Below are 16415 nucleotides of genomic sequence, written 5' to 3'. Positions count from 1 at the left end.
GCTGGAGAACTGGTATGCTGGCAACACTGGGACAGCTGCTGTCAGCTCAGGCCATGGCAGGTCAGCTTGTTGCTCCAAATCAACTTTGTTGTTTGTTTGTTTGTGGGTGAGTGTGTGGTTACACTCTATGCCTGTATTTCTGATGTGTTTATTCATTTCCTGTGACGGGCATTGCACTCATCAACCTTTGATTGCTTGGATGGTAGAGTAGAGGATGTTACATTAGAACAGTTGTGTAACTGTTCTAATGAAACATCCTCTACCATCTATCTATCTATCTATACCAGGGTAGGCAACAGAAGGCCTGACCATTTTATATATATATAAAACCAAACACTATATATATATATATATATATATATATATATACAGGTCCTTCTCAAAAAATTTGCATATTGTGATAAAGTTCATTATTTTCCATAATGTAATGATAAAAATTAAACTTTCATATATTTTAGATTCATTGCACACCAACTGAAATATTTCAGGTCTTTTATTGTTTTAATACTGATGATTTTGGCATACAGCTCATGAAAACCCCAAATTCCTATCTCAAAAAATTAGCATATTTCATCCGACCAATAAAGAAAAGTGTTTTTAATACAAAAAAAGTCAACCTTCAAATAATTATGTTCAGTTATGCACTCAATACTTGGTCGGAAATCCTTTTGCAGAAATGACTGCTTCAATGCGGCGTGGCATGGAGGCAATCAGCCTGTGGCACTGCTGAGGTGTTATGGAGGCCCAGGATGCTTCGATAGCGGCCTTAAGCTCATCCAGAGTGTTGGGTCTTGCGTCTCTCAACTTTCTCTTCACAATATCCCACAGATTCTCTATGGGGTTCAGGTCAGGAGAGTTGGCAGGCCAATTGAGCACAGTAATGCCATGGTCAGTAAACCATTTACCAGTGGTTTTGGCACTGTGAGCAGGTGCCAGGTCGTGTTGAAAAATGAAATCTTCATCTCCATAAAGCTTTTCAGCAGATGGAAGCATGAAGTTCTCCAAAATCTCCTGATAACTAGCTGCACTGACCCTGCCCTTGATAAAACACAGTGGACCAACACCAGCAGCTGACATGGCACCCCAGACCATCACTGACTGTGGGTACTTGATACTGGACTTCAGGTATTTTGGCATTTCCTTCTCCCCAGTCTTCCTCCAGACTCTGGCACCTTGATTTCCGAATGACATGCAAAATTTGTCCAAAAGTCCAGTGCTGCTTCTCTGTAGCCCAGGTCAGGCGCTTCTGCCGCTGTTTCTGGTTCAAAAGTGGCTTGACCTGGGGAATGCGGCACCTGTAGCCCATTTCCTGCACACGCCTGTGCACGGTGGCTCTGGATGTTTCTACTCCAGACTCAGTCCACTGCTTCCGCAGGTCCCCCAAGGTCTGGAATCGGTCCTTCTTCACAATCTTCCTCAGGGTCCGGTCACCTCTTCTCGTTGTGCAGCGTTTTTTGCCACACTTTTTCCTTCCCACAGACTTCCCACTGAGGTGCCTTGATACAGCACTCTGGGAACAGCCTATTCGTTCAGAAATTTCTTTCTGTGTCTTACCCTCTTACCCATGATTGCGGTTTTGAGTAATGAACCAGGCTGGGAGTTTTTAAAAGCCTCAGGAATCTTTTGCAGGTGTTTAGAGTTAATTAGTTGATTCAGATGATTAGGTTAATAGCTTGTTTAGAGAACCTTTTCATGATATGCTAATTTTTTGAGACAGGAATTTTGGGTTTTCATGAGCTGTATGCCAAAATCATCAGTATTAAAACAATAAAAGACCTGAAATATTTCAGTTGGTGTGCAATGAATCTAAAATATATGAAAGTTTAATTTTTATCATTACATTATGGAAAATAATGAACTTTATCACAATATGCTAATTTTTTGAGAAGGACTTGTATATATATAAAAAAAACACTATATATATATATATATATATATATATAATTTTGTGAATGATGCTGGCAATTAACTGCGCCGATCACCTTATTTGTAGGCCTATTAATTTAGATAACGAATTAACAAATAAATAAATCACAAACATGATATTTCTGAATAAAATAATTTTATACACTTTAGTTATATGTAATTTGTCATTTTCAATTAATATATGCCTGCTATCTTCTTCTCATTGGCCTATTAGGCCTCTTATTATTAAGTTACTCTTATTATTAAATTAATATTAGGCTACAATTTATTTGCCCCGCAATAATTTCATAGTGCATCATGGGAATGTGTCGTCACAGCGGCAATGCATTCTGGAAATTTAGTTCATGGGAGCTACAGCGAAGACCTTCACTCTTCACTCTGGGTGACTAAATGATGTATAATATAAGCCTCTGGCTAGATTTTACTTACCAGTGTGTGAGTTGGAGGCTAAGTATAAGTTTAGCACCGATATATTTTCACTCGTCGAACACTCAGACTGAGCGCTTTAGAGTTTCATCTGTCAAGAGATCTGAGCTGTTTTTCAGTTCATCTCAATGGATGTGCAGTGCACCTGTATTTGACAAACCGTAAACTATAGTGTTTGTCTCACATGCAAAGAGATGAGAGAGTCTTAGAGAGTGAGAGAGAGTCTTACATACCATGCAGAATTGAAGCGCTACTTGTAAACAGTTTTTTTGTTGTATTTTCCTATCAAAATAACAGATTTCCTCTGGAGTTCTTCAGTTTTTAGAAACTGCCACTTTCTCCAATAGTGGGCGGAGCTAATGCACAAACGACAAGCTCATTGGCTGGCGCTCCTCTATTATTGTCCCTGTTTTCAGTTATTTTTTCAGCTATATATTCAGTTATTGTTTCAAATCAGTTCGAGCGCATGCACACAACCTGATTAATATTCATGAATCCAGCAGCTTGTGAATCCTTTGCGTGCATTTATATTGTTATACTGCGTGCGTTTTATGTTGCTCTTATTAGTAGTATTCGTATTACTATTATTATTATCATCATCATCATCTTATCAGTATTTTTGTTAGTTTTATTTTTTATTTATTATTAATTTTTTTTACAGAAACACTGAATGAATGACCAAAAAAGCACCACCACCAGTCCCAAGTTCAGTTAAAATGACTAATATGCATTTATTTATGGTTTTCAAGGTTTAAGTAAGGGATCATGTACATCCAGCCAGTTGTTCTTATAGAATATACCCCGACAGGGTGATCAGGTCTTGTATCAGCCTGAAGGGAGACGCAAAATATTGATTTGAGTTGAATATTTGAACGCAAAGCTTTCATGAAGACTAGATGGACATTTAAGGGTAACGATGCTGTCAAGCCATTTATTACACAACATTTCACCACAAAATAATGAAGGCAATAAAAGAATTAAGACGAAAATGTTATAAAACCTTACCAGTTTGTTAGTTCTCTTATAATCCATTAGAGCGTACAAAACAATCATAGAAAAATGGCAGCAGCTGGGTTTGTGTGAAACGAGAGCGAGTCTGCGATACCAGGATTAAATAATTAAATAATTGCACACCATTTTGAGTCAAGTTTAAAAATGTATTAGCTAAACAAATGCAAAGCTTCCACCAAGATAAAAATAGTTCAAGCAAGAGTACAGCGCCGATTGCTGTTACCCTGATGAGCCTGTGTTATTAGCTTTTACAGAATGTTGCGATGTGCATATATACAGGTGCTGGTCATATAATTAGAATATCATTAAAAAAGTTTATTCATCTCACTAATTCCATTCAAAAAGAGAAACTTGTGTATTATATTCATTCATTACACACAGACTGATATATTTCAAATGTTTATTTATTTTCATTCTTTTAATTTTGATGATTAAATTAGACAACTAAGGAAAATTCCAAATTCAGTATCTCAGGAAATTAGATTATGACTTAAGACTAATACAAAGAAAGGATTTTTAGAAATCTTGGCCAACTGAAAAGTATGAACATGAAAAGTATGAGCATGTACAGCACTCAATACTTAGTTCGGCTACTTTTGACTGAATTACTGCAGCAATGCGGTGTGGCATGGAGTCGATCAGTCTGTGGCACTGCTCAGGTGTTATGAGAGCCCAGGTTGCTCTGATAGTGGCCTTCAGCTCTTCTGCATTCTTGGGTCTGGTATATCGCATCTTCCTCTTCACAATATCCCATAGATTTTTTATGGGGTTAAGGTCAGGCGAGTTTGCTGGCCAATTAAGAACAGGGATACCATGGTCCTTAAACCAGGTACTGGTAGCTTTGGCACTGTGTGCAGGTTCAAAGTCATTTTGGAAAATGAAATCTGCATCTCCAAGTTGGTCAGCAGCAGGAAGCATGAAGTGCTCTAAAACTTCCTGGTATACGGCTGCATTGACCTTGGACCTCTGAAAACACAGTGGACCAACACCAGCAGATGACATGGTACCCCAAACCATCACTGACTGTGGAAACTTTACACTGGACCTCAGGCAACGTGGATTGTGTTTCTCTCCTCTCTTCCTCCAGACTCTGGGTGTCACAGTGTCTGGGTTGTGTCCCTGGGTTTCCACTAGATGTCCTCCTTTCTCACGGTGTCTGTCACCTTATCACTTCCTGTTTCCTTATTTGGTCACCTTCCTCCTTGTTTAGTTAATTGATTGTTCCCCACCTGTCTCCTGTTTCCCCTTTATCCTTCTGTGTATTTATACCCGGTCTGTCTGAGTCTGTGTGACGGAGTCCTTGTTTAATGTTAAATGTTAATTCATGTCCGTCAATGCCTTGCCTTGCCTTGCCTTCTTGTTTATGTTATGTTTGGATTTACCGGTTTTGACCCTGCCTGGACTGTTTAACCCTTTGGATTTGCCCTTTAATAAAGTCACATACCTGCACTTGGTTCTCTCTCCTGTGTTCTCTGTAACACCGATCGTGACACTGGGACCCTGATTTCCAAAGGAAATGCAAAATTTACTTTCATCAGAATACATAACTTTGGACCACTCAGCAGCAGTCCAGTCCTTTTTGTCTTATCCCAGACAAGATGCTTCTGATGCTGTCTGTTGTTCAAGAGTGGCTTGACACAAGGAATGCGACAGCTGAAACCTAATGTCTTGCATACGTCTGTGTGTAGTGGATCTTGAAGCACTGACTCCAGCTGCAGTCCACTCTTCGTGAATCTCCCCCACATTTTTTAATGGGTTTTGTTTCACAATCCTCTCCAGGGTGCGGTTATCCCTATTGCTTGTACACTTTTTTTCTACCACATCTTTTCCTTCCCTTCGCCTCTCTATTAATGTTCTTGGGCACAGGGCTCTGTGAACAGCCAGCCTCTTTTGCAATGACCTTTTGTGTCTTGCTCTTCTTGTGCAAGGTGTCAGTGGTTGTCTTTTGGACAACTGTCAAGTCAGCAGTCTTTCCGTTATATCTGTCAGTTATAATCATCAAAATTAAAAGAAATAAACATTTGAAATATATCAGTCTGTGTAATGAATGAATTTAATATACAAGTTTCACTTTTTGAAGGGAATTAGTGAAATAAATCAACTTTTTGATGATATTCTAATTATATGACCATCACCTGTGTATGTATGTATATATATATATATATATATATATATATATATGTATATGTATGTATGTATGTATAGTAAGTATAGGGGCAGCTGAGGCATAATGGTTAGAGAGATGGACTTGTAACCATGAAGAGCGCTCTTCCACCCTCGATACCCATGACTGAAGTGTCCTTGAGCAAGGCACTGAACCCCAATTGCTCCCCAGGTGCTGGAACAAATAGCTGCCCACTGCTTTGGGTGTGTGTGTGTGTTCCCTACTCAGTGCTGTGTGTGTGCACTTGGATGGGTTAAATGCAATGCACCAATTTCGAGTATTGGTTAATATACTTGGCAAATGTCACAACTTTATTTTTCTTTATATGGTGATTCAATTGCCAAAGTGTCTGTAGAGGGTTCTTATTTATTTATTATTTAATTTTTTTGCAGAGCAGAATAACATTGAAACCATGAGATTCAGTCATCAGAAATGGAAGTATGGAAATTATGTAGTGAATAAACCAATTATACCTAACAAAACTGAATTGTTTACTTGACCTTATAATTATCTTAAAAAAATAAATGAATAAAAAATAAAATCTATTCATTTTAAGCTGTTAGACATACATAAACATACGGTCATGTCTGTCCCAACTTAATATATATATATTTTTTTTATTCATTAGTTTTATTGAAGGGGGAAAAATGCTTTTGAATTGCCATCAATGGAGAAAACTGCTTTTTGGAACCATAATAATGAAGTTATGTCATCTAGCAGGTGTGTCTAAATGGACCATGTTAACCAGCCAAAAACCTAGAGCCCTTGGGTCTTACGTGTCAACTTTTAGCTGAATTAGTGGCTTGTGTTTGTGGCTACCTAAGGGACGGTTCTAAACCTGTTTGGAAATAACTATAAAGTTTGTCTGTCTGGTGCCACAAATGATTCAGAATTATACACTTTATCTTTTATTAATCATGCTGGACTTGACAGTAAATTGACTTGCATTCATTTACAATTACTTTATTTAATTTTAAAGGTATCAATGGAGGAAATATTGGTTGTATTAAAGAAATGGAATCTTCATGGTGTAATGTTTTTTTATACCATACAAACTGTATTTCCGATCCTCTTAGCCTACCTCTAAAGATCGTTTCCTCATGGCCATGGGGACCAAAAATGTCCCCACAAAGTCAAAATTTACTGGTATTAATATTCTTGTGGGGACATTTGTTCCCCATAATTTAGAGAATACCAGGTCCACATGCACACATTCTTGCATGTGTGGTTTAGGGGGCCATTACATTTCTATCCCCTTGCACTAACCCTAACCTAAACCTACCCCTTAAAGGAAACTACTGGCAATTTTTGAATGACAAAAACACAGTTTAGTATGTTTTTTTTAATAAGCCATTTGGTGTTCATTGACACAGGAAGAGTTTATGTTATAGTACCCATGCCATTATACACATAACGTTTCAAATTAACGGGTCTAGATAGAGCGGTAGATATTAACGGTAAAGATAGAGCATGACAAGTTTTACTAGCCAATAACTGGTTATTATAGTAAAAAAAAAAAAAACTAACTAACAATGATTAGTTGTCATATGACACTGTGTATTGTAGATGTGTTTTGTTGTAATAAATTTGGTCATTTTGTTAAATAGAAATATAATAATATATTAACAAAAATATAGTTCTTTTATTTAGTAAGGACAAATATTGCAGGCAAGGTGCTTTCTCAAAAGCGATAAAAGATTTTTTAATGGAATTTTTAAAGCACCAGAGTCTATAAATTCAGAATTTTACTCCTTAATAGCTATAGAAATTCTATATGTGTATATGCACATTTACATAGAACTCACACACTGAGTAGAAAGCAAGTCACATTCTCTGTCTATTATGCAGGGCGCTTCTCAAGGCTGTCTTTCTATATTTTATTGACTTTTTTAGTTCATTAAGTGGAGTGAGCAGGGATTGGCATCGGATCAGTATGCAGAGGGGGAGGGTTTGCTTCTCATCGACTGCAGAGTGCTGTGTGATGTATGGATCCCTTTCAGAAGTAGTAATACAATATCATATAGTCTGACGTGACAATATGATATATACCAACAGAGCAGGACAGTACAAACGACTAAATTATTAAGATTATTGCAGCATATTATGGCATTATGCAAGATGTTTTATATTGACTGATGAAAAAACAAATGTTTGTTAGCTTACTGGCCACTCAAGATTACACTCTCAAGTCTCTCATGTTCAAAACCCCCAGATATGTTTCAATTTCTGTCAATGTCAGTGGGATTATTATATATATAATATATATAGTTTTGTCATTTTCCCAAAAAACAACAATTATCCCCAAGACTTTAGGGCAAATATTATGTGGACTGATGAGACAAAAATGTAACTTTTGAAAGATGTATGTCCTGAAACATCTGGTGTAGAATCAACACAGGATTTCATAAAAAGGACATCATACCAACAGTCAAACATGATGGTGGTAGTGTGATGGTCGGGGGCTGCTTTGGAGCTTCAGGACCTGGACGACTTGCCATAACTGATGGAACCATGAATTCTGCACACTGTTTGATGATCTGAAACATTCAAGTTCACAAATATGCAAAAAAAAAAAAAAAAACACGGAAAGGGGGCAAAAAAATGTTTCACAGTACTGTAGGTCAAAACACTTAAATCAAAATGTGATATGGATTACTGTTTGTGAATATTAATCTGAAAAATGCTATTTAAATATACATCCTATGTGTTCTGCATGTTCCTGTGTGAATGAATGGCACAGACGTGTGGTTTCGTTTATTACACATACAGTATTGAATACATGAACACAAACAATCTCTAGAACTTGCTCTGAGAGTTACTTCAGGAGCATTTTACCATTTCTTTTGAGAAAAACTATCATCATATTATATACAAAGGTCTTCACACTTGAAGAAACTGTAACAGAAATATATTACTTAATGTAATAGTAGTACTAGTACTGCTAATTAAGTTATTATTAAAGCTTTATTTTAAAGGAATATTCACCAAAAAAAAAAAAAAAAATTATATATATATATATATATATATATATATATATATATATATATATATATATATATACCAGAATTTATTTAGCAGAATTAAAAACACAATAATAATATTTTGTATAAAACCAATTAATTAGAGATGCTTTTGATTATTAAAATGAGACCATGAAAATAGGGCTGAAACGATTCCTCAAGTAACTCGATTACAAAAAAATGACCGAGGCGATGAATTCCTCTGCCTCGAAGCCTCTTTTAATTTATTTTAAGTCAGGTTCTTTCGCAATGATTTTTTAAAAATGTGACAATGCGTTTACGTCACCCACAAAGCGGAAGGAGACACAAATGCTCGCTGCGTCCGAAATCGTAAAATTATTTTACTGTCTATGGAAATCGCATACTGCAAGGAGTCAGCAGTGTTTTGATTTGAGGACGCGGGCAAACGTAAAGAGAACGTCGCCCTATGATTTCCGCGATGCAGAAAACGCGAGGGAATCACCAAATTTTGAATTAATCAAAAATAGGTCGTTGCACTTACATCAAATCACGATATGGACTAATTTCTGTAAATATTAAGCCGGAACAGTCTATTTAAATATGAATCCTGCATGTTTTGCGTGTCTGTGTTAATGAATGGAGCAGAAGCGCATCTTCCTTTATCACACACACTGAAGCGCGCGTGACGCTCGCGGTGATTTCAGCGTCTGCTGTCTTACTAAATAAGGACGTGAACACATGAACAACATCTCCAGAACTGCTCTGACAGTCAATTCATGAGCATTTAATCATTTGATTTGAGTAAAACTAGCGTTACATCACATACACAGAACTGTAAAGGTACGTCAGCCCGTCAAAATAAAAGTACGGTTTAAAGACAAGTATTTGCCAGAGATATATTACTATTATTCAGCAGAATGTACATAGCCTACTACTAAAAAAAAAAAAAAATCAAACATAATTTTTTTTTAAGGTTTAATCACAGAACATTTCTTCCATGTTTTATTTTTAATAGTAAATCCCCTTTGTTAACCAAAAAGTTAAGTTTGCTTAATTTTCAATAATTAAAAGATAAATAAAATTAATGTTTTATGTGTTTAATATTTAATGTGCATCTCAGAAAATGCTTTATTTAAAACCCCAACTGAATGGCACTTAAATTAACTTAATTCATCTTGTCAACTTTATTGTCATTGTTCACAGTACAAGTACAGACAGAGAAACAATGGGTAATAATTAAATGTTTATTTTTGATGTATGCATTGCATTATATGCATTTAAAAAATACAAATATTTTTTTTTTCTAAAAAAGGAAACTTGTTCATATTAAAATACCCAGGAGTCTTGTTTTCTCTTGAATAATTAATATTGCACTTTAATTAAGCAAAAACACATTTTATCCGATTCCTTGATTAATCGATGGAATTTTTGGTAGAAAACTCGATTACTAAAATATTCTATAGCTACAGCCCTACATGTAAATGTAATCCAGAAAGTTAATGGAAAACAGAATATGGTAAAAATAAATTAAAAACTTTCACATGGCTTTAAAAATGTAAATTTCGCTAAACTTTTTATAAATTGCTGTAAAATATTGCAGGTTTCATGATTTCAGTTAATTAGACAAGCCTTTTGATTAATGAAATTTAATTTAACAATTAAAACAGTATATTCTAGAGAAATTTAAACTGAAAAAAAAAATACAGTATTTGGGGAAAAAATAAATAAAATGGAATTTGGGAAAAAAATACAACTGATTTCATAGTGCCCAATTATTATAAACATGATGTCTGTCGCACAAATGGCGCAAGATTTATTATGTTTAGAAGTTTATATTGGGGTTGTGTTTGTTCAACCCTGTGAGCAATGAGATTTACTGTAGATATGATGGTGCTTAAATAGAGCAAAACAGGATTTGATGTTTTTTGTTGCATATGTGAGCAAATTATCTCTGTGCACTCAAAGGTCATCTTTAAAATGATGGGTACTGCAAATGTCCCCTCCGTCTGTTATCTTTCTTTACTTTGCTTTTGTGTGCATTGTTACTGGCTCATTGTGGAATGAATCAGAAAGGTTTGTAAGAGTGTGTGTGTGTGTGTCATTGCTTGTATTTCTCAGAGCCATGACTGCTGCCTATTTTTGGGCCATTCGATACTCCGGTAATTACAAGATGACATGCCTCAGAGAGCAGTAACTAGGCAACAGTGTAGCCACGGTGACAGGAGACGGCTGAGGATCAGGAAGAACTGAAAAGCTTGATGGTAGGGAGGCTGATTGTGACCTCTGAGAGGAAGAGAGAGAGATTTGTCTGCAGACAGATGTTTTTTTCAAACATTTGCACTGTTTTAGTTTCTATTTCATTGCTGTTCCTTTGAACTTGCTATTTCTCACAGAATCCTGCAAAATGTACCACAGATTCCATAAAAATATTAAGCAGCATACATGTTTTCAGTATTGATAATAAAAAGAAATGTATTTTTGAGCAGCAAATCAGCATGTTAAAATGATTTCTCAATCATGTGAAACTGAAGACTAGAGAAATGTCTGCTGAAAATTCATCTTTGCCATCACAGGAATAAGTTACATTTTAAGATAGAAGTTTTAATATTTCACCGTATTGCTGTTTTTACTGCATTGTGCATAAAATAAATGCAGTATTGGTGGACATAAGGTACTTTAGAAGTCGACTTTTATGTGATGAAAGTCGAGCCGAGGTCGACTAGTCGCTGATGACGTCATTAATGTATTTAGTTAGGGATTTAGTTATTAAGAAATATATGCTTGAACTTTTCAGTTTCTAAGCTATTTTAATGAGAAATCACAGAACAGTGTTGACAGTATATTTCCGCACTGAATGATTATGTGCACGTGTGTGCGTTACAGTGCAACAGCGCATTAGATTAGAACGGTGATTAACTTACCCGTACAATAAGCTGTTTAAAATGTGCATTCTCCTGTTCAGTTTTGAGCATCCAGTAATATAATCACACATGTCTTGTGGAGCTTTGAGTATACATTTATTTGTCGTTTTAACTGTTAGGAAACGGAATGTAAATGTGGAAGTCCTTCAAATATTTCTTATCCTGTTGCGCCAACATCAAGCTTAAGTCAACATCAAGCTTAAAGCGTCATGGCAGAGCATTAAAGTCGACTAGTTGATTAGTCTGTGCAACCCCTAGTTAGTAGCTTGTAGTGCTTCTTTGTAGCTTGAGGTCCTGAAGCTTTATTAGCTTGCATCTTTTTAACTATAAGTAGCTTAACTGCTATAGACCATAAGTAACTAGGCAAGCTGCAGTTCAAAAGAAACTTCCACAAAATTAAAGGGATAGTTCACCCAAAAATGTATACAAAAATTCTTAAAGGTCTTAATTTCCATTTTTGGATAAGAAATGTAAGTTTTGTATTGTAGTATTGTTTTCCTGCAGTGATTTTTGTAGGCTAACTCTGAATATAGCAAAACCCTGTTTCGCTCAACAAAAACCCAATAGGATTTTGGATTATTGTAGAAAATAAGCTCTGTGACCAGCAAAATCTTGAGGATACAGTACTTATCACGTTTTGTTCATCATGAATCAACAAATCAACACAACATTTATACATTTTCCAAGCTTATTTCTTAGCTAACATGCTAACTAATTTCTGGGTGTGTCAATCTATTAGGCACATGTTTTTTGATCTGACATTGTGTGATTTTTGTTGTTGTACTATACAATGAGACTCTCTCACTGTGAGATTTTTTTTTCATATCTGCACTGCAGCACGACTTTCTACATGATTATAACAAAGGGCAAATTCGGTTTTAGTATAGGCTAATCTGATTTGACTGTGACTGTCTAGATGTCAATGGCTACATTAGCAATCAGCCACAATGAAATGTGTGTATTTGTGTACAACCCACCCAGCGAGTGCTCATGTTAACCAGCAGACAGGCTCTTCCAGAGTGGTTTAACTGAAGACTGTGCTGTTGCATGACTCCTTAACCATGTCTGACATGCTGCAGGATCAGATGTGTCTGGCTGCTCTCTCACACTCTCTCTCCCTTCGTTCCACTCACGTCTTAAAGAGGATGGCGGCTAGCCTGGAAAGACTCTTCCAGTCTTCTTCCAGTCCTCTGGTCACAAAGAGATTGGTCATCAACAGGCTGAACAAATCACGGATGGTACCCTCTCCTATCCATGATGCTTTTTTTAGTTACATTAGTTATATAACATTGCAATAAAATGCCTTGTCTTCACCTTTGCAAAATTTTTGCTTTTGATGTCATAGCTTCTTTAAAGGTGACAAATCATGAAAATGTGAATTTTCAGTGTTTAAAGGGACAGTTGACCCAAAAATGTATTATTCACCCTTATGTCATTCCCTTAAGACCCTTAAGACCTTTGTTCATCTTTGAAACACAAATTAAGTTATATTTGATGGAATCTGAGAGTTCTCTGACCCTCCATAGACAGCAGTGATATTACCATGAATGACACACAGACAAGTAGCAAGGAGATTGGTAAAATAGTCCATGTGCCAATTTTTACGCGCCATAAAATCAATAATCTGCAAGTTTCCAACCACGGCGCCACCACTGTGTTTTCGCACAATTGTGGCGAAACATAGATCTAATATAAACATGTCATTTCTTTTCCAGCTGTTTATCTCCACAGACATAATGACTGTTTTTGTAACAATTTTTTTTTTACATAAACTTGCGTATATTTGACCGTTTAAGCACAGTAAGACATAAAAGAGAACTTAGCTTGGTACTCACAAGATGTGTGACTGCCGTTTTTCTGTGCATGTGCTTCAGATGTGTACGCTCAGAAAACCATAAATCAAAAGTTTAAACTTATATGGTTTAAAACGCATGATTTCAGCATGATTGACACGATAATCAAAACCAAACAGATGTTTTTTTTTTTTTTTTTAGCAGAGTATCTGAGATATGAGCTGTAAAGGCACAGCCCTATTCTGGAAAAGGGGGTGGGGCAGCAGCTCATTTGCATTTAAAGAGACATGCACAAAAATAGTGTGTTTCTGCTTTCACTTAATATTAAATGAAAAATAATATAATAAATGATCTGTGGGTATTTTGAGCTGAAACTTCAGAGACACATTCTGGTGACACCTGAGACTTGCATTTCATATCGTAAAAAGGAAAATATTAATATTAGGATTTTATTCATTAGTGTTCCATTTACCTATTCAGATAAATTCCATATTTGTCTGTATTTGTGGTGTGTTTGCCTTTTGTTTGTAATTAACATTTGCAATAATGATACAATTGTCTGGGAAAAATATGACGCACAAATAATCTAGGCTTTGTTCTCTTGTTATATCAGTTCTGAGATTCTCAGTCTCTCCATCACACCCCTCTCTCACTCAGACAGCAATCAGCCTGAAGAGAGGGTGGCATTTTCCACAGTTCATGCTCAAACGCAGCATCCTTTTGAGTCACACTTCTGCACATGCTCTCAGCTTTTTTTAGGCAGTGCCCTGCAGGAGAATCAAAGAAAAATCAAAGGGGGATGAATACTTTCACAAGGCACTGTGTGTATGTATGTATGTGTGTGTGTGTGTGTGTGTGTGTGTGTGTGTGTGTGTGTGTGTGTGTGTGTGTGTGTGTGTGTGTGTATGTGCTCGTCTTTGTGACATATCAGGACACAACTCTGTATAATGACATGGGTATGACAGGTATTACAAGGAGAGGGTGACTTATGAGGACATAACCCATGTCCCCATTTTTCAAAACGCTTATAAATCATACAGAATGAGTTTTTTTGAGAAAGTAAAAATGCACAAAGTTTCCTGTGAGTGTTAGGGTTAGGTGTAGGGTTGGTGTAGGGCCATAGAATATACAGTTTGTACAGTATAAAAACCATTACGCCTATGGGATGAACACACTTTTCACAAAAACAAACATTGTGTGTGTGTGTGTGTGTGTGTTTGTGTTTGTGCATATATATATAATATATATAATAGCTAGTTTACATCTGCTGTCCCTGGGCAGGTAAACAAATAAAATGACATAAAATACATACACACCACATAAAACATCACCATACATACAGGTCCAGGAAAATGAAATTTAAACCAGAATATAAAACAGATAATGTACAACACAGTCATTAGTGGTTGCAGATCTGTTGTGATAATAGCCAGTACGTAATCTTATTTTTAATAATTAAGAAGCTATTGAGGCTGCGAATGTTTGTAGCTAAGGAATTCCACAACCCCACTACTCTAACTGAAAAGGCTTTTTGCCCAAAGGCTGTTTTTCTGTACTGCGGTATCAAATCTCCCCTGGCAGATGCTCTAGTCCTACCTGCACTTCCATTATGGGTCATAAGTGTGATGATTCATATATTTATTTGAATTTGGGTCATTTAAGTTCAGATAATGAACTATGTGAATGTTTGTGCATGTAAATGGCCCAGAGTCTCAAATTGGATTTTGATGTATTTCCCAAGCAACATCAAAATATTCAGTCTTTCACTACATCATGTATAATGATATAATACAAATGTATGTCTTCCACACAAGAAGAGCAGATTTTGTTTTAGTTTTGGTTTTTGAGTTCCAGGTGGTTCCTTTGTCTCAATCAGTCACAGCTTTAGCTAATGTCTCTTCTGATTTTCAGGAGCTTTTTATAGTATCGCCACTGATCATTGAGATCTCAGCTAAACTACTGCATCCAAAGCAGAGCTGGAACATTTTCCACATTAGACAACGGATAGCTGTCTAACAGGGATATTAAGACAGATGCAGTTTTATAGTGAATTTTATAAATCATCACTTGCATTTGTAAGCTAACTGTGCTATATTTAAGAAATGCTTGAAAGGTTTGTTCACCTAAAAATAAAAATTGTTACATCAGTTGCTCACCCTGATGTTGTTCTGAATCCATTACACTTTTGTTCATTTTTGAAACTCAAAGATATTTTAACAAAACCTGAGATTAGTCTTTTCAGTGAAACATTAATGCAACCAAGATTTCTGACTCTTCAAAAAAGTTCATAAAGACATCTTAAAAAATCAATCCATATGAATCCAGTGGTTTGATCCGAGTCTTCTGAGGAGACACAATAATGAAGAGATTTAATTGAGTCATTTATTAACAAATAAATGTACATATAGCTCATCAAATATAGTAAACAAGCTCATACGAGTTACTTGACTCACAAGAACTATTGAGTTCACAAGCATGTTAAAAATCCATCAAGTATGAATGCGATTTGTTCTCATGCGTCAAGCTAGTAATTTTGAGCTTCTGTGTTTACCATCTTTGATGTACTCCATGTAGGTGTGTTAATCAATATTTAGATGCAAATTAAATATGTTCATCGTATGAAGTTATATTGTCTCTTTGGAAGACTTACTTCCATATGAATTACTTTTACAGTGTTAAGTTATGAAGTTTTGGGTGAATTTGAATGTACAGTAGGGACCGAAATCCCTGTGTTAGATTATAATATCTTCATTTGTGTTTAAAAGATGAACGAAAGCCTTATGGAAAAGAGGGTGAGTAAATGATGACAAAATTTTGAGTGAACTATCACAGAAACATACAGTACAACTACTAGTTTTTTGGAAGCCAACAGGAAAACCCATTTGTTTACATGGAGTTCACTTTTGATTTGATCTGTCTCTTGTTTGTCAAGAGAGGTTCACATTGCAAAAAAAAGATATTTGATGTGTAATTAGAACTTAATTATATTACATATAGATGTTACATAATGACAGTTCATGAAAACTGTATAGTAAAATTGTCTTTATCTGTTTATTGCAGCATGTTCTCCTCGCCTTCAAATTCATCCTGGCATTCGTCATTCCAGATTTTCCTAAACATATCCAAGTCAAACTGGCCAAGCTGGAGTTTGACTCTCTAGAAGCTCTTAAGAAAAGGGTGAGTACACATTTGT

The 16415-nt window shown here is 35.9% G+C and overlaps 1 protein-coding gene across 1 annotated transcript in view; it reads left to right on the top strand.

The window, feature by feature from the left end:
* ano10a (anoctamin 10a) overlaps nt 1-16415 on the top strand; it is a 41280-nt gene that overhangs the window by 17142 nt on the left and 7723 nt on the right. The window contains exon 13 of the mRNA XM_059567354.1: nt 16283-16399. Coding sequence (XP_059423337.1) covers nt 16283-16399 — 117 coding nt within the window. The remainder of the gene's footprint in view (nt 1-16282; nt 16400-16415) is intronic.

The sequence above is a fragment of the Carassius carassius genome, chromosome 15 (genome assembly GCF_963082965.1).
Source record: "Carassius carassius chromosome 15, fCarCar2.1, whole genome shotgun sequence".
Lineage (NCBI taxonomy): Eukaryota > Metazoa > Chordata > Actinopteri > Cypriniformes > Cyprinidae > Carassius > Carassius carassius.
Note: the sequence above shows the minus strand (reverse complement) of the source record. Positions and strands in the feature narration are given on the sequence as shown.